The sequence below is a fragment of the Mus caroli genome, chromosome X (genome assembly GCF_900094665.2).
Source record: "Mus caroli chromosome X, CAROLI_EIJ_v1.1, whole genome shotgun sequence".
NCBI classification, from domain to species: domain Eukaryota; kingdom Metazoa; phylum Chordata; class Mammalia; order Rodentia; family Muridae; genus Mus; species Mus caroli.
In genome coordinates this window covers 78,105,186-78,131,423 of record NC_034589.1, presented here as the reverse complement: position 1 = coordinate 78,131,423, position 26,238 = coordinate 78,105,186, and the positions used below count along the sequence as shown (strand labels likewise).

General features: G+C 34.8%; 1 protein-coding gene across 4 annotated transcripts in view; it reads right to left on the bottom strand.

Annotated features, from left to right (window-relative positions):
* The window catches only part of Dmd (dystrophin), a 2,293,239-nt gene that overhangs the window by 2,145,600 nt on the left and 121,401 nt on the right, over positions 1–26,238 (bottom strand). For 2 of the 4 annotated variants that reach the window (XM_029473188.1, XM_029473190.1), the window contains exon 1: positions 19,924–20,186. The exons of 1 other annotated variant lie outside the window; for it this stretch is intronic. In XM_029473188.1, coding sequence (XP_029329048.1) covers positions 19,924–19,954 — 31 coding nt within the window. In that variant the 5' untranslated portion in view covers positions 19,955–20,186. Of the gene's footprint in view, positions 1–19,923; positions 20,205–26,238 lie in introns of those variants that run through there. One more of the 4 variants, XM_021152893.1, reaches the window with a different exon arrangement.

Sequence of the window (26,238 nt, the reverse complement as noted above, 5' to 3'; positions counted from 1 at the left end):
AGAAAGAAAGAAAGAAAGAAAGAAAGAAAATTTTGAAAAATAATAACAAATCAGATGGCATTATTTTTCTACATGTATATTCCCCTCCTCCTTGTGTTCTTCATGGAAATTTATCTTTGAAACTTTCTAAATAAAATGTAGGTAAATTTCATATATGAAGGATTTAAATCCTTCTATTGTAGTATATAATTTCAATGGATTTTTTGTACTGGGAAGGACAATTTTCCAATTTATAATTCATATTATATTTAGTGACATTAGGAAAGTTGTAATTCTCATTCATTATGTGAATTAAAGTTCTGAAAGGCTGGGGATATACATCAGAGGGAGAATGTCTACAATCAATGCAGCCCTCTGTTTGATATCCAGAACATATGACTTTTAATCTGCTAATTTATTAGTTTAGTATGAACAACTAAAACAACGAAAAAAACCTCAAATCATTTATACACCATGCAAGCTGAACATATAGAGTACATTATGATTAGGACTCTGGGTGTACTCACAGATTTCTAAAATCTGTGATAATATAAACATAAATCAGATATGATTTGCAACATTATTGGAAATGTAATTACAGAACCAGACAGTCATTTTTTTTCAAAAATAGCTTTCATTACTACATGTGTCAAGTCTGATTGACACTCTCTATTCCCTCACCATATAAGACTAAATTGCATATACAGGCTTTTATTAATGTTATTATATTATCATTCAATATAAAAGATACAGAATATTTACAAATTGCACAATGGAAGAAACTTAATTTCCAGATGTAGCAGATTATACTTTAAATGTATACTACTTCTGATTCAACACTATAATTTCTATTTTCAAAATTCTACACCTTGATTTTGCAATTTGATTTCCAAGTAGAAGAATGGTTATATTTTTAACCTAGAAGCAGTGTATTACACAAGGGCCTGTATAGTGGTTTGAATATGTTTGGCCCAGGGAGTGGCAATATTTGGAGGCATGACCTTGTTGGAGTAGTTATGTCACCATAGGCATGGACTTTATGACCTTCATCCTTGCTGCCTGTAAGCCAGTCTTCACCTGTTTGCTTTCAAAAAAGATGTAGAACTCTCAGCTCCTCCTGCACCATGTTTGCCTGGATGCTGCCATGTTCCCATCTTGATGATAATGGATTGAACCTCTGAACCTGTAAGCCAGCCCCAATTAAATGTTGTTCTTATAAGAGTTGCCATGGTTATGGCATCTGTTCACAGCAGTAAAACCATAAGACATCCTGGATTGTCATCTCTTTGGTAGTTCTTTTCTTTAAGGCCTATAAATATCAAAACTAGGTTATGTAACTTATTTTAGTCAAAGACTTACTTCAATTATATGTATCTTAATGAAGAAAACAAATAGACGTGGAACTATTATTATAAACAATATAACAATTATCATGAATAAAAACAAAGAGGCTCTATTCATTTATTGTCTTTGGTTAAAATTTATTATATCAAAACAGAATATCATAATATGACATTATGAGGTCCTTCTTGTGGCATGGTTATCATACTAGACCAGTCATTGGTTAGCCATTCTTACAATGATCCACCATTCCTTACCATATCTTGTAGTCAAGGTCAGTTTTTGTGGCTGGGATAGTGATTTAATCCCACTACTGGAAACCTAGTCTGCTTACAGGTCATTGTCATCCATTGTTAGGAGTCCTCAGTAGGATCAACTTCATAGAACCCAGGAAGTTTCTAATGCAGTAGGGTTCCACATTGCACCCTAACTGCCCCTCTATTTCAGACATCTCTCCCTGTACTCTCTTCTGACCATGCCTCTCCAACCTGATCTCTCCTAGTCCCATGCCCACCTGCCCTTAGTCACCCTTGCAAAATTTATTTGATTTTTCCTTCCTAGGGACATCCATGCATCACTCCTAAAGCCTTCTTCATTACTTACCCTATTAGGGGGCATAGCTAGTATCCACTTATGAGTACAGATCATGTTTGTCTTTCTGACTTTAACTTGCCATTTTAGGATGATTTTTCTAGTTCCATCAATTTGCCTACAAATTTCATGGTGTCATTTCCTTCTAACAGCTGAATAGTACTCCATTGTGTAAAAATATCACATTTTCTTTGTACATTCTTCAGTTGAGGGACAGTCCATGTTTAGTGGTTGATACAAGTATCCATGAACATTTAGAGGTGTTAGATTGACTCAGTTGCTCTTCTCCTTTTTTTTGAAATTATTTTTTTAACTTTTTATTATTTTCTTCATATACATAAAAGAGACCTTTCAGTTCTACTTTTCTGAGTCATTTAGTAGGTATTTCTCACCTTTTCTTTGGGTATATTTTTACCCCCTCCATGTTGGTGCACACATATTTACCCAGTGACTAACTTTCTATAAATGAGCTCTATCCCAGATTAACACACATGAAAAATTTCCAATCATTGCAGCCAGACCTCATGGTGGAAAGTGAGCTCAGGAAAGCAGCTATGTGCAACCGAATACTCAGTGGAATGGACATTCCGTTCTTAATCCCCTTCAAGAAAGTTCCAACAATAGCTCAAGCACAAGCAGACACTTGTCTGAGAAGCTGTCCAAGCTAACCATTCAACTTCTTAAAAATCTGTCCCCCAGGCACCTTGCAAAGGAGCCTGAGTTCATATCAAATAAAGCAAGGAATAAAACGAAATATTTCTCACAATTTCTATCTCTCTATTTCAACTATTGCTTTCTACAAATTTGATTTCCTCAAAACCATTTCAGTTTGTAGGCCCCCAATAGCATTCCCTTTTTTTAAATTTTTACATTTCTACATTTAACATGAGAAAACAACAACAAAAAGACAAATTATGAAGATATACTGGAAAGGCCTCTTTGTCTGGTTGCCTAAAAATATCTAGGTTAAGGAGCCTAGGATTTAGCACTTACACAAGGTAGTAAGCACTCAAAATCAAAATACATACCAAGGATTATCCCATTCTGTTCTATTAGTTGTTATGTACATTTGTGAATAAAGTAATACCAGCCAGTATTCATTGTTAGACAAAGAACTTTTTTTTTATCTGGATGATATATAGTGATTTGATGACTAAATAACAGTGAGATAAATGTTACAGTTTTTAGTCATTAATTTGTTTGCCTTCCAAGCTGTTAGACCTTAATGACAAATGGATAGCAAACACATGTCCTCTGCTGAAGGAGTAAGTGTATGAGTCAGACATATAGAATCAATTGGAAAGTAAAAACACAGGAAATAATTGCTTTCACTGGAATATAGCTACCATGACTTTACAATAAGGACAGATATCAGAAACACATTATTTCTGACCTTGAATGGACAGCAATGCCATTTAAAAATCTTTTGCAGGCAAAGGGATGAAACTTAAGAGTATCCTGAGTGACGTAACCCAGACCCAAAATGGCATGCATGCTATGTACTCACAAGTGGATATTAGCGATAATATACAGGATACACATGCTATACCACAAAGACCTAAAAAAACTAAACAAGAAGAAAGACACAAATGAGGATGCTTAAATTTCACATAGAATATGGAATGAAATAGTCATAAGAGGCAGATGGAGGGAGGGAACTGGGTGGGGAGGAGATGGGGAAAGAAATGGAGGGGTTTTAGGATTCGGTGTGGGGAGATACAGGGGAGATGGCCCACGTGGCCATGAGAATGAATAGAATCTGAAGTTGGCATGGGGTGGGGTATTGGAGGCACCTCAAGTATGTGTCAGAGACCTGGGGTAGGGGAAGCTACCAAGAATTAATGGGGGCAACCTTAACTGAGACTCACAACATTTGGGATATGGAACTTGAAGGGGCCACCTCCTGTAGCCAGGCAGGAATTCAAGTGGAACTATAGAGTCACCAACCCACCCACAAAACTTTCAACCCAAAATGTATCCTACCTACCAGAAACGCAGGGAGGAGAGATGGAGCAGAGACTGAGGGAAAGGCCAAGCAATACCCGGCCCAACTTGAGACCCATCCCATGGGCCAACACCAATTCCTGACACTATTAATGCTACTCTGTTATGCTTGCAGACAGGAATCTAGAATAGCTGTCCTCTGAGAGGCTCTACACAGCAGCTGACTCAGACAGATGAAGAGACCCACAGCTAAACATTGGATGGTCCTTGGGGACTCTTGGAAGAGTTCAGAGAAGGATTGAGTGCCCTGAAGGGTATAGGAACTCCATAAGAAGATCAACAGTCAACTAACCTGAACCCTTGGTGCTCTCAGAGACTAAACCAGCAACCAAGGAGCATACACGTGCTGGTCATGTGTACATATGTAGCAGATGTGCAGCGTAATCCATGTGGGTACCTAACAACTGGAGCAGGGACTATCCCTAAAGCTGTTGCCTATTTGTGGAATCTGTTCCCCTAACTTGACTATCTTGTTTGGTTTCAGTGGGAGAAGTGCCTAGCCCTGAAGAAACTTGATGTGCCATAGTGAGAGGAATACCCAGGGGGTTCTCCACTGTTTCAGAGGAGAAGGGGAAGGATGATTTGGAGAGGGACTGTGGTGGGGGCAGGGCTGAAGAGGGAACAGCGATCAGGATGCAAAGTGAATTAAAAAGTCATAAAAAATCTTTTACAGGCAAACACTAAAATAATGAAGAGAAATTCATGATAAAAGAAAATTGGTGAGAATGGTTATATGAAATAATCTAAGTAGAAAGAAGATACAAATATAAAGTTGCATGACTTACTTGTAGCATCACAAGTAATTTTATGTTGAGAAGTGAAATTCATGATGAGAGGCCAGAGCACGTGTCATTTTGTAGAGGACACTGTATATTAAGGCCTTGAATTTTACTCTACCGTTAGATGATGCTCTCAAAAATGCTAAAAGGGAGATGTACAGAACCTAACTTGTGTTTTAGATATATGACAGCTACATTGGGTTTATTTAAGGTGATTCAGATGCAATGTCTTTTAAATTGAGATTTTTACAAACTACTGCCATTTGGGCAAAATGTGACCAAGCTGCTTGAAGAAAATAAAGGTACTTCTTTGCAGAAAAAAAAATTATATTACAAATATCCTATCAGAAAAATTTCTTCATCTTTATGTGCTAATAAAACTTGGTATATAAAAAGTATATTTATTCTTGTAGCTATATAGAATTGAATATTTGTGAAAAACTAAAATAGTCCTCAGTACCCTTACATTCCCAAGTATCTTCATTTATATACTTTTCATGCCCACCATGAGTTACCATGTAACTCATTATTTCATTATTACTTTTGGAAGACAACAGGAGATGAAAGGCAGTTTACTTCCGGTCATATGGCAAATACTCAATAAATACTCAGTAAATGAATAATAGATTCTTCAAATTTACTTGACTTGTCAATAATGTCAGGCTTGAACCTCCAGTTAATCCAGTTCATTCAAGGTCCACCACCTATTGTTTTTTAACCCTAAATTTTAAAATTCCCTTTCCCCCAGAGGGGCTTTTGGGTCATAAATAATCTGAACCTCTATTCTATATAGCTTAGAACATTTATAATAGGGTCTAAATCATCATGACATTTTGTTCAATATGTGATTCATGTTCCCAAATAATAGAAATAAATTACATTCTAGTAGACTATCAATAAACCATCCTGTGTACCCTGACCTATAGATTTACTAATTTACAAGTCTTCCTCTTGATTATGTCTCGTAACTGTACACTAAGTTTCAGGACACAAAGAGCTTGTTAAGTGTTTAATGTTGGTATTTGGGGTTTTTTTGTTTGTTTGTTTTTTACAAATGGTAGATTAATGATAAAATTGCTGCATGGCCAGCAAAAACAAATATTCTGGGATGGCACGTACAAACTTCATTCTACCTCTCCCAAAGAAAACATCTTGCACAGCTACAGTAAGATATTGAATCTTGAAATTGTTAGTACAATTCAGAGTTTATTCATGTTTTTCTATATGCACATTCATGAATTTGAATACTTCTGTGTCACAGCGTGCACCAATATCTACTATTGATACAAAGTATTCTGGCATGATAACAACTACATAGGATAACTCTTTTCCTGGCCTTAGCCTATGAGAACTCTATTCTAATATGTATAGCCACATCATCCTAAGATTTTGAAAAGTAAATGTTTTGAGTTTTTATTTAGTTTTTTTTATTTATTTATATTCTAGACATTGTTCTCTACCTCTCAGTTCCCTCTCCCACAGTTCTTCATCCCATTTCCCTTCCCCTTTGCCTATGAGAGAGTGGCCCTCACCAGCATTCCCCTTCCCGGGGGAGTCAAATCTATACAGGATTAGGTACATCCATATCCATTCCTACTGAAGGCAGACAAAGCCTCTGCTATATATGTGCTGGGGGCCTTAGACCAGTCCATGTATGCTCTTTGGTTGGTAGCTTAGTTTCTAGGAGCTCCCAGGGGTCCAGGTTAGTTGAGACAGTTGGTTTTCTTATGGGGTTGCCCCTTCAGCTCCTTCAGTTCTTCCCCTAATTCTTCTGTAGGGGTCCCTGACTTCAGTTTAATAGTTTGGTGTATCTGTATCTGTCTTAGTTAAGTGTTGACAGAAACTCTCAGAGGACAGCCATGCTAGGCTCCTGTCTGTAAGCATATTATAGCATCAGTAATAGTGTCAGGGTTTGGTGCCTCTCCCCCATTGTGTTGAATACCAAATTGAGCTGGTCACATGGTGTCCTTTAGAATTGTAAGTATTAGTGTTTAGAATTTTTTCACTGACTAATACTTATTTAATGATATGGATGCATGAAAATTTGTTTTAAATTGGCCCCTTGATGTGATTTGAATTTGACTCTAAGTACTAATTATTAGATCCTTATAATTTTCATTTCACAAAAATTTGCCTTTAATTAGATAAATGCTGGAGATTAGAGGTGCTAGGTCATATCTGTATCATATTGGTTTTGAAAATGGTTGGGTCATCATCCATTTTTACTAGCAATATATAAGCAATCTGTAATCCACTGCAACCTTTTTTTTTTAGCTTTTAGCAACACCATTACTTCTTTTTTTAAAAAAATGTAACCAGTTTGTTAGGTAGTAAACATTCAAAATTTTACTTTCTATTTTTTTTCTTATGGCAAGTGTTATTGTACCCATTTGTCACCTTTATACCATATACTCTACTCCATGATATTCCTATTCAAGTCATTTCCTCATGTGTAATTATTTATGGGTTTGAATTTCTGTTTTGGGTAATCTTCCTATATTCTGGATACTAGTCCCTTTGAAAGTTCACAAAAAAAAATAATAACCAAGTACATGGAGTTAAAAATAGCAAGCAATAAAATCAAGAAACAAACCAACAGCCACACAGGACAGCCAGGACTACACAGAGAAACCCTGTCTCAGTAAAACCAAAAAAAAAAAAAAAAAAAAAACAAACAGTTCAAGTGCTAGAGTAAAAAGAAAAACTAGAAATCAAAGAAATTCTGAAAATTAAATTCCACCAAAAACAATGATTGGAAAAGGAAATCCATTGTTCATTTGCATATGATAAGCTTCAACACTAATCAAAACACAGTTTTGTCTCATAAAATATTCATGAAGATTCAGGTTTGTTAGTTAATCCCAGCACTGGTGAGGCAGAGGCAAGTGGATTTCAGTGAGTTTGAGACTAGCTTCATATATAGAGAGAGTTCCAGGCCAGCCGGAATCCTATCTCAAAAATAATTAATTAATTAAAATAAAACATTCACAAAGCAGTCTAATCATTTAATCATTATTATAAAATCTTAGTATGTGCAAACTAATATAATTACACCCTTCATTAAAGTGTTGAGCATTAATTAACTTTTGCAAAATATTTACCAAGAAATATCATATATGTTGGGTTTGGGGAAAAGAATCCTAGGAACCATTGAGGTGTCTGGGTTAGTGGATTGTATCATATAATGAATAAAAGCTACTACTGACTGTTCAACAGGTATTATTGACTCTTCTACATAAAAAACTCCAAGAAACAGTGCTAATTGTTATGGTTGGATGTTATACAGTAGGGAAATTTCATCTACTTGAAAATTCTGATGTTAACTCAGAGGTAAATAGCTGTTATACCATGCTTATACGGTATGTATGCACACAGGTGTGTGTGTGTGTGTGTATGTATGCCTGCTTCTTTGTGGATTTGATATTTTGCTTTACTAGTATCCAATAAAAGCTAGCTATGTAATTAAGTATGTGGTGATATACTATAATTTATAGTTGAATACATTTAAAAAATCGGTTAGCAAAAATGGGGAATGTGGAGAAAGGTAAGAGGGAGATACAGAGAAGCCTGGGTAAAAAGCAGCACTGTATCCCTTGTGAAAGAAACTCTACTGGACTGTGGTGAAGGCAGAAGAGATGAAGGGAAGTGAGAATGCACAGACCTTAGGGGATAAAGCTGACAGTGAGTGACAAGGACTTAGAAACAAGCTTGCAGAAGAGATAAGTATCAAGGATGAAATGAGTTTGGGTTTTTGAAAAGTAATGGACAGCGTTACCACTCAGTGGTGAAGAGAATGATAAGGCCAGGTGAAGGTGCACATACTCTGAATCTCAGCACTATGGGGGTTGAGGCAAAAAATAAAAAACAAAAAGCAAAACAAAACAACAACAACAAAAAAACAATCAGTAGCTCCAAGCTAACCTGAGATGTGCAGCAAACAAAAGCAGAGAACAACAGCAAGAACAGAAGAAGGAGGAGGAGGAGGGGAGGGGGAAGGGGAGGGAGAGGGAAAAATAGAGGAAGAGGGAGAATGACAAGGACAAGGACAAGGACAATGACAATGACACAACAACAACTGGTGGAGACCTGATCAGGTTTCATGGGGTAACATTTTACTTTGAGCTTTCACAATGGAAATACCTTTGTCATATAAGGATAGGGACACCCACCAAGGCAGATGAAATTACTGCTTCAGAATTCATTTGGGGAAAAAAAAATCTGATCTAGAGGTAAAACAAGGCTAGTTTGCTAAAGACAGCTGTTAACAACCTGAAGGTGGTACAATGAGTCATGAAAACAGTGGCTAAGGAAGAAATTAAGGAATCAGGGTAGGACAGAGTTATGAAGAATTCACATCTTTAAGGAAAAGAGGAAAAGATCAGATTGTGAAATCTAAAAAGAAATACCTCCCAAATTGGGAACAAAGCAGGAAAATACAGGACAGAGATCCCCACGGAAGACAGGGTTCTTTAGAGAATTGTCAATATTTACCACAGCTGTAAGGTTAGAAAAGTGGGAGAAATTCGGTCAATTGGTTTTTGTGACTTGAAGTTCTTTACTTCACTTGAACTCAGCAGGGTGAAATTTGAACAGAAAGCATAAAATGTTAAGGAAAAAAGGAAATCTCCACTCAACTAATGTACATAAATCCAGGGAAAATGAAACTTTATTTTAGTTTGTTGATTTTTAGTATAATATGTGCTTTTATATTATTGAAAATTATCATGATAAACAGGTGAAATAGTTACTTCAATTGTTAAATATTACAATGGTATAAAGTAATAACATTGTGATAAGTAACACAGCATATTAACATATGATTATAGCTAGCCAATGATAAACTAGCCAATGACAATCAATTATTGGGCATTGTATCTGACTACCCCCTAACTTCTACTTTCTGCCAACCACCTTGAGAGATTTTCTAGAATGGTAATGTTTTATAGCTATCCTTTAATGTGTATATTTGTAGAGAAATGCAGCTCTGGATAAGATGAGAAGAAAGTTGCTTATGAAGTCAGAGAAAGTCTCAGCAACATTTTTGATCATACAAATGGGAAGACCTACATGAATTTTGCTGTGTAGGAGGTATTATCTTTATTAGAAAAATAACTTTGTTATAATGAACATTATACTACTAGATTAAGGTATCCATTTCAACACTTTCCTAGTGTTACTCTACACAGTATTTTAGTGAACTTCTATACAGTCAGCATGGACTCTCTTGACATTTACAACAGATATGGATGCTATTTGATCTTTTTTTCATGCTCATGTAGCAAGAAAATCGAGATAGAAATAAAAAATGAAATAAGTTAATTATCATAGATGCCATCATAGGTGGTTCCTTGTAGAGTTTTAGAGAATGGATGTAGGGTTATTCAAGACACCCCAATGTACACCTAAGAAAATGCAATGTAGTAAGAATTTATGGGTCTTAATAAACAGACCAACATTTTGAGCTTTTAAAAGAGAATTCTCAAAGGAACATGCATAGTTCTTGTTAGAAATATGACTCCTGGGAGTTTCATTTTATTTTATTTTATTTTTATGTTTTATTTTACTGTCTCTAGATTCTACCTAAGTCTGAGAAATGAGGGCAGCTGACTTAGTTAAAGATCTTCAATCTTTCAGTTGCAGGGCCATTTGATATGCCCTGACTCTAACACATCACATCTGAGGTATCTTAGATAAATCGTTTCTCTCTCTACCTCCATATCTTTATTACATATGGAGGATTATGTTTCTGTGATTCAAACAGTTATAGTGATAATTAAGATATATGTGTCACTGTACATTTAGCACAATTTAACAAGTGATCCATTGTACATCAAAGTTCAGGTACTTCTGAAATAGCATTGAGCACATACAGGGTAGTTTCATATGGAGGCAAAAATCAATTTCGTGTGGATGGCTGTCTTTGCATTACTGCTTGTTGTTTTGCTCTAATTCTCATCTCCATATGCTCATTTTAAAGAGAACTTGCATAGATTGGTTATTCAGTGATCACTTCCAGAATCACGCTGTTCCTATATAATCGTTTATGGCTGATACCTACCAGGTAGCATAGCCTTCTTCATATTGCCTATGGATTGTATAAATTATATGCATTTACAGAAGTTTTTATTTCTCTGTGTTCTCTGGTGTGCAGTTGTAATTTCCTAAAAGGCATAGAGAACACAGCAGGCATCTAACCATGTGTACTTATAAGCAAATGAAATTCTAATGGTAAAAGGTTGCCCAATATCTTATTAATATTCTATCTCATTCTATTTACCCAAAAGGTAACTGATAAGAGCATTATACTTATCCATGACCAAATTTCAATTACTTGAATGGTTTTTATCTCTTCAGTATGATTCTGGTTTACTTAGATGGAATTGTAAATGTTTTCTAAGGATTTTCACCATTTCTGAAGATATAAGAATAATCAATTCAACTAATGTTTCTCAAGAAGAATTTTTAGACATTTCTCCAATAAGCATCTATATTAAGTAAAAGAACATTAAATAAAGTACAAAGTTACCTTGTCATATCTATGCCATTCTGTATTCTCTAAAGGATGATTTTTCATATTACTTAACAACTCTGACTGAGCAATTGAAATTCAGACGATGATAAATGTTTTACACTGAAGGCTCATTTCATTATACAGTAGTCTGTTGAAATGGGGTTTCCAAAGAAAGTATTTTTAGAAAATGCAGAGTACAGGAAAAAGCTGAATACATTACACAATTTAAATATTTACCGAAGCTTTTCCACTAAGACAACATTTGGGCGATATCGCACTGAAATAGCAACGTGGAAAGGAAATTAGGGGTAAATAGATGGCAGAGCCTGTGGAAAGCAGAGCGCCGAGTGTGCAAGTGAGCACCTCATTCACAAAGTCCTTACATTGGAGATTAAAAGGGACAGCCTGGTTCATAAACTTGTCACCTTGCTTCTGGTTGCACCAGTGAGTCTGGATGCTCCCTCTGTGTGTGTGTGTGTGTGTGCATGTGTATGTCTCCCATGTATACAGGAGCAGGTACACACATGGCTTTGTCCTCTTATTGAATTCCTGATCTCCTTCTCTTTACATTTAGTGGACTTTCAAGTTTCTCTAGTCTATTCCATGGTTCATATATTTAAATCCACCAGAATGAATTCATCTCGACTTCAGGTCCCCATCTCCACCATAACAAAACTCCTCATAAACAGAAAAAAAATATTTATGTCCATTTATTATCTTTCGCATCATTCCAGCTTCTTTTCCTTTCCAGTGTTTTGTTTGTAAGCGGTGCCACTATGTACCAAATCATATAAGTCCTGAAGAAAACTCTGTACAATCCAGCCCCTGTGCTACTCAATCTATCTACCAGGAAATCAGGAATGCATGTACTTTAATTTATAGAGTCAGCAATGTGAATCAAAAGAAACACCTTCTTTTGCACTTTAAAAAAATGTCCAGTTAGTGACCATCTATCCTTAGAATTACAAATCTCTCTTTAATGAAAGTGATATCTTTCAGAAAACAGAGATGAATTTGTACCTATGCTCTATTTGAAACCCACAAAAAGAATGATCAGTGATCCTACAAAGAGAAAGATCTCTTCAATGACCTTCAAGGGTCTAAATATTCAAGCCATAACCTACTGTGGCAGCTTAAGGCTTGTTCCCACACATTTCCTTGCTATCCTTCCTCTAAGAAAGTTGACCTTGCTACAGTTCTTCATACCAATATCTCCTGCCACAAATGTTTCACTCTGATAGGAGTCATTTTGATGTGTCCCCTTTTAAAATTACTTCACTCCCTTGCTCTTCTCCAACAATCATTTTCTTAGGAATACCTCACCTCCCAAATATCTAGAACTAGCATAGTTCTCACTCTTACATATTCTTATAACAACATGGTTTTTGCCTACAGCTTTCAACTGAAATGCAAATAGAACAGTTGTCAAAAATTTCTATGCAAATCTAGCCCTAAATTTTAGTGTCTGTGAGTTTGGTTATTTAGAACATTATATGCAGAGAATAACACTCGGGCAACATGATTATATCAAGCCAAATATGGCACTGAATAATATGTGATGCCTAGACAAATGAATGAGCAGATACTGAAGCATCAGTTTTAAGTTATTCTTTAAATAATGGTTATCCAAAACCACACATACAAACTTTATGAAGCCACTTCTTTTGAGATTTTCATCACTGGATTGATTTTGAGAGAAAAAAATCTATTTGCAGGCATTTAAAGTAAAACACTGCCAAGGTTCTAGGCTTGAGTAAAGTGAACCCCTTTGATAACACTTGATGCGTGCTGAAATGGCCCATTAGGGATGGGCTGTGGACACCTAATCCAGAGGAATCTTCTAGCCCTTTAGCAGCTGTTCACATGGCTTCTGTTCTGCCCTTCAGCCTCTCCTTAATCAGGAGTTCCCAGCTGTCTGAGCTTCCCATAAACTCTTTCAGTTAACCACCTACATGCCAGCATATCCTGCATCTAGCCATGCTCTTTCAAGTTTAAGTTATCTCTTTGTTGCTCTTATTTTTCAGGGTGTAAATTGTTTGAAGGGTGGGTCACATTCCGTCTTCGGTCTTCGTTCACTTTCTCAATTGTTGTGATAAACCTACCTTGGTCTATTTAGTCACTAATTAGTTTCTAATACTTCGATCTGAAGTGTCAAAACAACAAATAGGAATTACTTGCTTTTCTTTTGAGGAAAATACTTGAATAACTCCAAATCTGTGATTTATTCCTACATTTTGAATTTACCTTTAGGAACTTTCCAAGGTGAAAGTCTGAACTGAGAAAGTGTGTTGATTACCTTGCCCTTTAAGTCAGTACTTGGGCAAGAAACCACCGCTGCTGCAATCTGATAATGGAGGAGAGAGACGAGTTGTGTGCAAATAAAGATGAGTGCCAGGAATGAGCAAAAAGCCACTGATGTTCATACCCTTTTATAGTCCTGACTCTCTAACAGTTGTAGCCAAAAATGGAGTAAGCAAATGGAGAGTGATTTAAAACACAAAACAAAAGGAAAGAAAACAAAAGCCAAGGACACAGTGAAAACATCTAAGAGTAAGGCATTTGTTCCCCCAGTAACCAGGAAGAACATAAAACACTGTCATGCTAACTGTCCTTAATTAATAAATGTTATAGTGAAGAAAAGTAAATACATCAAAGAATCAAGAAAAATCACCAAATAATTGTATGTTCTTTGCTCACTCTCCTTTCCCCATATATACAGATGTAGGATTTCGAAAATAGAAACTAAAAGCATGGCAATTCAAACATCTGTTTTTTTTTTTTTTTGACTTTTTAATTTGTTATCTCTCTTCAAAACCCATTCAACTTTCTACATTCCTCTTTTATTCCATGTATAAACACTGACTTTAATAATGCATTTAATTTTTTCTATTCTTCAAAGCAACATATTTTTCTACTTATAAAAATACATGAACTAAAATAAAGTGACTAATAAAAACAGAGGCAAAGCTCTTCATTTTTCTCTTCCGTAAACATGGGACAACATATATAAGAGTGTCTGTGTTAAACTGCAGCCTTCATAACTGACATAAAAATCACTTTTATTATGTCTTAAGTTTACAGAAAATTAATTCTTTAAAAGTTATATGGAATGAAAATATTTAATTAGCCATTCTGAAAGATTCACTTATGAACAATAAAAACAAGAATGAGAACAATATTTTATTGGCATGTCAGAGAAATGACAGCTCTATTCTGATAAAACACTAATCATCTATTCTCCCTCACTTTCCTTTAGTGAAGACCAGGGTTTGTGTATAATCAGCCAAAAACATATCTAAGTTTCATCTTGACTGTTAGGAGCATGTGTTCTCTCGGGGCTTAATACTACAAGCCAACGAAGGTAGGCTACCAGAAACCAAACAACAACAAACAAATCTAATTACCTTTTTAATCAGGCAAAGGCTTGAGGAGCCCAGGCTAGCCTTGAACTTGAATCAAGGATGACTGAATTTTGACCCTCTGGCTGCTATTACAGGCATGCACTACCACACCCAGTTTATGCAGGATTTTACATCCATACCAGTGAATATTCAGCAAGTACTCTATCAATTTATATTCACTCTTCACTCACTAAAAGCCCAAGACATTTTCAATGAATAAAATAAAGCTAAACAAAAATTTGAGGATAAAGTATCTTAAAATTGCAGACAACATGAAAGACAAAGTATGAAGATAGACTACTGCCCTTGGGTTTCTCAATGGGCCCGAGGTGTAGGAGGCTGATAGAAAATTTTTATGCATAAGTCACCAAGCAGTTCTATCTCCTTCCTTTCATTGACACATCAGCAATTATGGTTCTGCAGTTTCATATTTTCTTAAACACTGGATCCAAAACTAGTGTTGTCATTTTTGTTTGTTTCTTTTGCAATATTCAGAGCAATAATCAGGAATGAGGACAGAGAAAGGCTATGTGCCCCAGGTATTAAAAGGTGTTTTACAATCTCTGGAGAAACTATCTGGTTTATGAAGGCACATTTAATGCTATAGTATGTACTAATACGTGGAGAACAAAAGTTTTGATTTTAAAATCTGTAGAATAAGGGAGAAACTAATGATTTTACTTCTTAATTTTGAAATTTAGTTATATTTGGATGTTCATAAATGGTATTTATTTTTCTGTGAGACAGTTGTCTTTTAATATCCAATTAGAGGAAACTTGATGTTATATCAATTTTGAGAGACTTCTGTGTGTGAAACAAGTAGACAAAACCCTTCATATTTGGCAAAATAAACTGCACTGCAATATTGTTGTTTGGCCTTTCATATGTATAATAAAATAAATTGTTGGAAGTCAAAAGGTGTTTGAGTGCTATTAAATTTATGAAATTCTTAGGCAAATGCATGTATCTGGAGGATATCATCCTGAGTGAAGTAACCCAATCACAAAAGAACTCACTTGATATGCACTCACTGATAAGTGGATATTAGCCCAGAAAGCTAGAATACCCAAGATACAATTTGCAAAACACAAGAAAATCAAAAAGAAGGAAGACCAACACATGGATACTTCATTCTTCCCTAGAATAGGGAATAAAATACCCATAGAAGGAGTTACAGAGACAAAGTTTAGAGCTAAGATGAAAGGATGGAACATCCAGAGACTGCCCTACCTGGGGGTCCATCCCCAAATCAGCCACCATACGTAGTCACTATTGCATATGCCAGCAATATTTTGCTGAAAGGACCCTGATATAGCTGTCTCTTGTGAGTCTATGACAGTGCCTGGCAAATACAGAAGTGGATGCTCACAGTCATCTATTGGATGGAACACAGGGCCCCCAATGGAGGAGCTAGAGAAAGTACCCAAGGAGCTGAAGGGGTCTGCAACCCTATAGGTGGAACAACAATATGAACTAATCAGTACCCTCCGTAACCTCAGAGCTGGTGTCTCTAGCTGCATATGTAGCAGAAGATGGCCTAGTCAGCCATCATTGGGAAGAGAGACCCTTTGGACTTGCAAATTTTATATGCCCCAGTACAGGGGAACACCAGGGCCAAGAGGTGGGAGTGAGTGGGTAGGGGAGCAGGGCAGGGGGAGGGTATAGGGGACTTTTCAGATAGCATTTGAAATGTAATGAAGAAAATATCTAATAAAAAAATTTTTTTAAAAAAGGTGTTTGAATACTGTACAGGATAAAACCTTAAGAAAGTTAAACATAAATGTTGGCAGGGAAGCAATACTACTGATGTTACTCAAGGCCTTGTGCATGTTATGCAAACACTAGATCACTGATCATATACCAGACCCTAACGTGTATTTTCAGTAGAGAAACTGTGATGGACTCACTATATTTATTCCTTTCCTTGTTTGTTTGTTTGTGAAAGTCATATATGGCCAAGAGGCATGATTCACAAAGGGTATATTTTTATGATACTCTGCTAATGAGTTCAGTTGCATTGTTGCATTGAATACAAAAATGAAATTATTTCCCATATTCATTCTCATGACTTTTCCATCAAAACTTTTAAAATATGGGTAGATTGCCTTGATAAAAGAACACAAACATCCTAGGACAAAGTTGGTCTTACTGAGATAGAAAGAAAACCATTGCCTCTCGCAGAAACCAAACCAAATCCATACTATATACAAGTAAACTAAGGTCATCATTATTCCTCACTGGCTTCCCCCAAATGGTATCAATTCTTATAGATCTCCAATCTACTTAAATAAAAAGAAATCTCTAAGAAGTAACTTATGCTTTATAGAAATATCACTACCATCAGTTTGTTTCAAAATTTAGCTAGGAAAAGATTCAATCCCAACAAATTTATCTAACTAGAAGTGATGCCCAATGAAATTATGGAAGCTTCAATTTTATGGACTCCATCTGAGGTTCTTATTCGATGTTAATAAAAAAATGTTTATATATTAAGATTTTAGAAAAAGCTCTCCCAGGTTTGTAATCTTAGGCCACATAAATCCAGAATATTCTCTTTTAACGTGATTCACACTATCTTCTGGACAAGGATATTGATTAGTGTTATTTTTTAATATATATATATGATTAAAATAGACTTTAAATTTTGAAAGAAAATTATTTTTGAGAAATAGTAGATTACCCTTTAAATTTCACCTAGTCCTTCAGTCCCTCAACCAAAATACCACTATCCATTGTTTTCTGCCATTCAAGTATACCTGTATGTGTGATATAAAAACCTGTTTTCACACACAAATGCTATTTTTCTTGAATTTATAACAAAAGAATAATCGATCAAAATCAGGTAAGTTGTATTTAATAAGTTAGAAAGTCTCATAGAAGTTGCAAAGAAAATGGGAGTTGCTTGTTAAATCATTTCCTTTTATACTCTCATACCCCAGAGGTTAAAAAAAAAAGTGAAAACATGTGTTTTCTAAGAGAGTGAATATTTCTATGTCTTTTATTAATCTATACAAATAGCTGGAAACTGATGGCCTGTTTCATAAGCAGTAATGATTTAAAATGAGAGAAGGGAGCAAATAAGTAGACTGTGTATGCTAATTTAAAATTATAGTTAAATAAAATAAGTAAAAATAAATGATACTTTTACATCAGAAACTTACCTTCAAGAATAAAGGCAAAAGTATATTTCCATGTATTTTTAAAAATAACTTAAATTTGGATATTATGTTCCATAGACATTTTAAAATAAAAAATAACATCTATATAACATAATATATTATCATTTCCATAATGACATTATATAAAGAGACAAGAAAAAAGACTCTTATTAAATTAGAAATTATATCATGCATTTAAAAAGGATTTTCTTTTTTCAGTTAACATGACCTTAAGTGATCTTAAAATTGAAATTCTAAAATATAAATTTGTTAGACTTCAAGACAAATTGTGCCATTTAATATTCTAAATAATATATGTAATTCTAAAAGTAAATCTTTGTTTTAATGCCATAACCTTTTCGTTTAAACAGTAATGTTTTGAGAATTAAAAACAAATATGTTCTTCAAAGTTTTTCAAATTTAAGCAAATTGGGAAACACGATTCAAATATCAAAACACCCAACTAGTAAATCAGAAAGCTTTCGTGCACCATAGCCCTTAAAATAACTTCTTTTTCCTTAAACCTACTGTTATTTTGCAGAAGCATTATCTCACGATTTAGAAATACTGTGTGATAAAGCTTTTTTCAAATCTAAGGTATTTAAAAACATTATTGAGTGTCTATACCACAGCTGAGCATAAGCTCGCCTTTTTTCATTTCATAACTGCATTTCTAATAAATGGTCTTTCAAAAGTGCTCTGGGCGCTGTTTTTTTATTTTTGTTTTGAAGACTTAACTATCACCAATGAATTATCTCAATCATATTTATAAGTTGATACACAAGACATTGAAAGATAAAATTTAAATGTGCATACCTGAGTGTAACAAAAAAAAAAAAAAACTGTGGATAAGTGCTATATGTATTTTGCACTGACATAAAACAGAGCAGCTTTTTCTTTAGGAAATAATGCTGATGCTCACAAATAATTGTCAGAAGGCAACAATAGAAACAGGTGGTATGCTGTGAAATGGAGAGGCATCTATTATAAAATCAATAGATGCACAACTTCGATTTCTTTAATATTTTTCTGAGTAGGTGCTTGAGGGTTTTTTTTCCTGGAATTTGTTAATCATTAGTCATTTGTGAAATTTTCTATCTTCATTCTTAATTATAAGCATTGTCATTGCTTATAATTGTCATCTCATTGCTATTTTGAATGACTAGAGTCCACAAGCCAAAAATAGTGAGAAAATGATAACCTTCAACCATATATATATCTCTGAGACACACTGGCTTCATCATGTATTATTTTTATATATTATTTTTGTTGTTGTGTTTGGGTCAAATTTAAAATTCATTAGTCATAGCTGATTCTTTAAAAAACAAGTGGGAGGCATTTTTAAATAAAGGACTGATCTAAAAGTTTTCCTGAACAGCTAGGTCACAGTAGACATGAATCACCAAATCATTACAAAATGGGATGACAACCTTTCTAAGTTTTTATTTTGTTTTCAGATCAAGACACTGCATGGTTATTTTCCAGCACAAATTGTATCATTATTTAAAGAATAATCATAATTTGACAGAGAACAGAACATTTAAAATATGAAGTATAATAAAAAAAACTTAGAAATTCAATCTTTATGAATATTGTCAAAACAAAAACAAAAACAAAACAAAACAAATCAAAACAAAACTCATTTTCTTTACTTTCCACTACACTTTGCCAGATAAAACCTTTTCAAATTCAGGGCTCAGTTATTCCCATAGAGAATCAGTTCACTGAGAATGCATGTCAGCTTACAACTGTCTATAAAACTATTACAAAGAATAGCAATTTAAATAAAAAAAGATAAAAGAGATATATAATCTACTTCACAAATCATCAAAATGATCTGTTCCACACACTCAAGTCAAGCTATGAATATATTATTTAGTGGTTTCTTAAACAAAAATAATGTGTATTTCTATTGCAAAGGGCAAACAAATAATAGTAAAAAAAAAAAACCCACAACTCTTCCTTATATCTACTGAAAAGATTTCAGTGTGAAACACACACACACACACACATATATACATATATGGATAATAAAGTAGAAAAATGACAAAATTTATGCTTTTTCATAAGCTACTGTAATCAATCTGCCTACTCAATGAGCTTGTCACAAGCTGAAAGTCATGCCACAGTTAAGATATTTTTAGTTATTTTGTACTTACAACAGTCCTCTACTTCTTCCCACCAAAGCATTTGGAAGAAAAGGTATATATCAAGGCAGGGATAAAAATCTTGGTAAAAGTTTCTCCCAGTTTTATTGCTCTGGGAGGCTTAGGTACGATGAGAGGCCAATAAACTTCAGCAGCCTTGACAAAAGAAAAAAAAATAGCACTTCAAGTTTTCTTATTCGTTTTTTCTATAAAGGCTATTGCCTTCAAGAGCTGAGTCCTGTAGGGGGCAAGTGAGTGAGCCCAACACTGAGTGAGTCAACATAGTAACTGATGCCAGGATTCTGTAGAGGCCTCTGGATATTTCAAATTCCAGGACCTGCGCAGAAGCAAGTGACCCGCCTTTTCTCTCAAGTTGCTTTCCCATAATAGGACTGCCCATGGACACTGCATATAAGGCTGTGCTTCCAGCATGGCAAGCTCTGTGAGTTCAAATAATGTTCAACTGTGTTCTGAGTCACATCCAAACCAGAATAGCACAGGGAACTCAGTCTTGCTCTCAAAGTCCCCTAAACATAAAAACTCATCAGTACAATGCTGTCACAATATTTTAGTAACTTTGTTAATTTCGTTAATTTCCAAAACAAATAAACATAAAATCTGGATCCAGAATTAACTATTAACTGTCTTTTGCTTTTGTTTTTGTTTTTGTTTTCTCCCTCTCTTCAACACCACCAAAAATGGCATTGTATTCTACTAGACTTCAAAAAATACCTAGAATAATCCATTCATTTGTAAACTATCTGATGTCTACCAAAATTAATTTTTACCCTTGGGATCCAATCAAAATTATGTATGATAATGCCAATACTTTAAGAGAAGCAGCAGTGGAATGGCACAGCTGATTTCTGAAGGAAGAATGTGAGTAAGACTTTGGAGACAAGGTTTCTGCTAAAACAGAAAGTCCTCTTCTGAGTAGAACAGAAAATTCCCAAAAGGTCAAGTTTCAGTTGTGAGTTCTATTGAGACTACTTTACAAGAAATGCATTCTCCCTCAAATTCTGCTGTAATAATTATTCAAACAATTTTATGAAATATTGAGATAGTGACTAGTTAATGGTTCCCTCAAAAAACCTGTAATATTAATGGGCAGAAGTGTGATATGTCGTCCAGAATGTTTGTAAATAATTCCTTTATTCATCTTCATTATTTATGTATCAGGTAAGATCGATATATTTTAAATACTTTGGTAACACTGTGAGAAAGAAATTTACTTTACCATTATAATCATCTTCCTTGAGTTGTTTTAGTGCCTTATAATACATACAATTTTGCAAATTAAGTAAGTTTATGAGATCATGAAAATAGAGTGCAATGTTTTTAATAAGTATATGTGCCATCCCTTCCCTACCCCACATTATCTCATGTTTTCACCTGTCTTCCTTCCCTTAAAATCTTTCCTTCTCTATCCATAGTTCCCTTTCTACTTTTATGACCCCATCCCACCCCAACACACACACACACTCACATTTAGATTTCTTATAGGCAAGAAAGCATACTTTTGAGTCTGGCTCATTTTGCTTAACAATATGATTTCCATTTCTGTTTAATTTTCTCTAAATGTCATGATTTAACTTTCCTTTATGTTAAAATGTCACTGTGGACATGTACTGCAGTCACTTTATTGATCATGATGCAGCACTATTCCATTACTACTAAGAGTTGCCTCATACTATCTTTTCATAGTCATACGACTTACCCTCCCCAGTCATGTTTCAGGCTCATCACCAACACATTTGTCCTCCCTCTTTCTAACTTTGCCGTCTTACAGATGTTTTAGCAATGTAATCATTCAATTTGTGAGCTTTTCTCTTAGAATTATGTCATCAATTGCCATTCAAACTCTTATCAATAGCTTCTTACAATTATTCTGAGTAGTGTGTCTATCTATGGCTGTGTTGTCATCTGTTTATCTATTCATCAACTGTAAGACATTTTGGTTATTCCAAGTTTTGATCAGTAAAAATAAAGCTACAAAAAATCGTATCTTTTTTCTGAGTAGAATTAATAGCCAAAATTATAATTTCTAGGCCCTTTAGCAAATGTTTGACTAAATTTTTGAGATAATGGCAAATTTACTGGAGCAATGTATATCTATCAGTAATGTATGAATGATTTAATGCACGCTCCTCAAATTCTCACCAGTATCATGGTCTTAATTTCTGATTATTTTTTATTTCAAAGATGTAGGAAAATATCATGACAACCATAACTTCAAATTTTCTAATAGATGATGATATTGAATAACTCTCAATGTACCTTTTTGAAACTGTAGTTTATTGGGGTAAAATATTTTAGACTTATTCTCTTAAGATGTTTAAGGATATACTATGGTATGATGGACTTCTGTTGTAGTAGCTTATGGTAGAGCTCCAGGATTTATTCAACTTCTTTAAGTAAAATTTCACATTAATTACCAGCTCATCATTTTCTCTTACTCCTGAATAAACACTTCAAAACAGTGTCTATACATACATTTGTCCATTCTTTAGTTGGGCAACTGAGGCTTGTCATTTATTTGTTATTTTACTGCTGAGATGCAAGAACTCCTTATAATTTCAAGATGGGAATACTTTGAATTATTCAGGTATTTATGAAGAAAAAGGTATAAAATTTGCTAACATCTTTTTTAATGTATTTTTATAGTTTAGTATTTTTGGAATATGAACTAATAACAATTGTCTGTTTCTTGCATCTTAAAAGCTTTGTTTACTTTTAGGAATTTTTTTTTAAAATATATTTTAGCTGGGCATGGTGGTGCATGCCTTTAATCCCAGCACTCAGGAGGCAGAGGCAGGTGGATTTCTGAATTCAAGGCCAGCCTGGTCTACAAAGTGAGTTCCAGGACAGCCAGGGCTATAAAGAGAAACCCTGTCTCGAAAAGAAACATATATGTTTTAGATCTATGATTCACTTTGAATTAAGTTTTGTGTAAATGGGAGATTTAGACTGATAGCCTGTATTTTTCCTTATAAGAGTCTTATCCTCTTGCTCTTGCCTTCTTGCTCCTGCTCTGTCCTCTTGCCCTTTCCCCCTCTCTCCCTATGCACCTCCCCCTCTCTCTCCACATGCTCATCTCAGGCCTCTACTGCTCTATTCTTCTCTCTCTCTCTCTCTCTCTCTCTCTCTCTCTCTCTCTCTCTCTCTCTCTCTCTCTCTCTCTCTCTCTTTCTCTCTCTCTGTTTGTCTCTACTACCCTCTTAACTTCCCTCCCCATGCCCTGAATAAACTTTATTATTCTATACTATACCAAAAAAAAGAGTCTCATTGCTCTACAACAATACTTTGAAAAGACTAACACAATTCCATTGATTTCTTTTTGCAAAATAGTCAAAAACATTGTAAACATTGTAAACATTCCTATAGATCTGCTTCTAGGAACACAGATGAAGTTTTTATTTGTAGCATCATGTTGGTGCATAAAATGTTTCAGATTTTGTAGCATTTCAGATTTTAGATGTTTTGATGAGGTTTCTCAGTCTATCTGTTACACATGTGACTACATAAAGGAATAGTTAAGAATAGATATTCTAAAGTCAGCATTTTGAAAAACAGTCATGTTCAGACATCATATAATAAAGCATGGATCAAATTTGTGTATTATTAAAATAATTTTAAGATTATAATTGAACCACAGAGATTACATATAGACAATTGGGCCATGAGAGATTAAAAATAAAATCTCCCTAGGAAGGAGAAATAGAAGGCATATTATGCATGGATGGGTTGGGAAATTGATTAAACTGAAGGATTAAGGGAGGAGCTGGAGGAGTAGAAGGGAAAGAGATGGGGAAGAGGAGGGAAAAAGTACAGGGAAAGATGGTTAAAATTAAGAGCCATATGAGTTACTGTAGTATGGAAATGTAATACAGCAGAAACTTCTTAATATATATCAATACATGAAGACAATCTAAGTAAAATAACCAAATAATGGGCAGAGCAGAGTCTCAACCAAGTATCTTTTGTCACCAGTTTTCAGTGCCAATAATGGATTACAATTAATTCAGATTTTGGGCCAAGGGGTCCCATGGGAAACCCCAAACAATACAAGCTATTGTCAAAGCTACAGGTTGCTCTCCACAAACTGACAACAAGGTCCCATTGCTGAAGGCAACATCTTCACAACCTGTCGAACATGCAGAAGTTGCATTCATGCCTCCATAGAGTCTTTAAACCTATATGCTAGCATCTTTGGTACAGAAAGCTACTCTGGATGCCCCCAAGAAGAAATATAACACAAACCTTTTGATTTCTAAAGGTGTCCAGCCTGCAAGGTATGCTAGTGCAATAGTGAACCAATGCTTTTGGGGGGTGGGTGGGTAAAACACACTCCCTGAGATGAAACCCATACCCAACCCTACTCATGGAGCGAAAAACCTGAAAGTAGGTAGCTGAGGAACCTAGGGTAAAATAAAATACAACTATTCTAAGGAATACAGCAATGAATTAGTCCCTAATACCATTCTGCTCTACCCATAGATAAATGCCTTGCTCAGCCATTGTCAGAGAAGCTTTGTTCTGCAAGATTTGGGAACAGACACAGAAACACACAATCAGACAATGTGCAGAGAACAAGAGACTCAGTCCTAAGTAGGAGGTCTCCATCAAACCCTACCTCTCGGGGCTCAGGGAACCCCGTGGAAGAGGAGACAAAAGCTTGTAAGAGCCAGAGCTGATGGCTCTTCTAAATACACAGATTTTCTACACACATGAACTCACAGAGAGTGAGGCAGCACGCACGGGGCGTGCAATGGTCTGTACCATTTAGAATCCTAGAGCTGAAAGAAGAAGACACATGACCATTACTAATCCAGAAGTGATCTCCAATTGATAACAACTTGCAAATGAAAATTTAGTTTCCTCCAATGGATTCTCACTGGGGAAACAAACTACTCATTGAGGGTAGGCTGCATGTCCAGGAGTAGATGAAAGAGAAAGTGAATTCAACAGCATCTTTTAATGCTTCTTATTTCAAAATGTTGTGTCAGAAGTTTAAATTTTTATTTAGTTGACACTATAGGTCATTTGGTCATTTGCATATACATTATGGCTCTAAGATTTCAGTTTTTGTGTTTTTATGGGATTCCTGAGTGTGAATGAGTTGATCTCTGCATCTATATATTTCTTGTACCTTTTCTTGGAATCTTTTCTCTCCGTTTGTTCTATCCTTTTCTGATAGGCTTGTTTTTGATTTAGCTTAGTATATTTTATTTTATCCTATTAATGCCACTTAAATGTCTGATGGTTTTCTCAGGAGAGGCAGAAATGGGGTAGATCCAATAGGAGGGAAGATGGGGAAGAAGGAGGAATAAAAGTAAGGGAAACCATAAACAAACTATATTGTATACGAATATTTTGAATAAAAGAAAAATATTATAATTGTTTTATAAGAATACAGCATACAGATCCCCTCTTAATAAAAGAAAGCATACTTTTGTATATTGCATAGACTTATCTATATATTTTAAACAAATGTTTTAGATTATAATTTTATGCCACATACTGTAAAATGAAGATTCTTCTTTGCCTATTACTTTGTATTAAACAGTAATTTTTGTATCATAAAATGGTGTATTAATTGGAAAACCTGAGTGTGGTGAGTATAAATGAAAACAAGGACTTAATTCTGTTCATTGAAAATCCTAAATATCTTGTAATATGCTGACTTTCAAGAAACACATTTTTGAACTTTGAATTATTGAGCATGAATTCAAGCATTCTGATCCAAGCAATATAGCTTCATTCAATAAATAATACTAGAGAAAAGAAGCTGAAACAGTCAGAATTATTACATAAAATTTACAAATTAGTGATCTGGAACAAATCATCCCATGCCAGTTTTCTTTTTTTTAAAGTTATCTGAATTGTTTGAAATGTTACATATGTTATGAAAGTATGTATTTTTAGGTGTTTTAAAATAGTATCCTTTTGGGGTATGAATTTGAAAGAGAGAAAATAGGAGTATATAGGAGGGTGGAGGGATGAAAAGGAAGGAAGAAATTGTGTAATTATATTATAATCTCAATATTAAAAGGAAAGTCAAAATTTTAAATACACTCAATGGGGAATGTGTGGAGTGGATATTTTATAGCTACTAAAAAGACAGAAAAAAAAGCCACAAAAATAAAACGCATATAATTTGTTACTTACCTTTATAAACAAAAATTACTACTGTTGTTTTGAAAAAAAAAACTGTATTAAAACTGTAGATCAGGAGCCGGGCGTGGTGGCGCACGCCTTTAATCCCAGCACTCGGGAGGCAGAGGCAGGCGAATTTCTGAGTTCGAGGCCAGCCTGGTCTACAAAGTG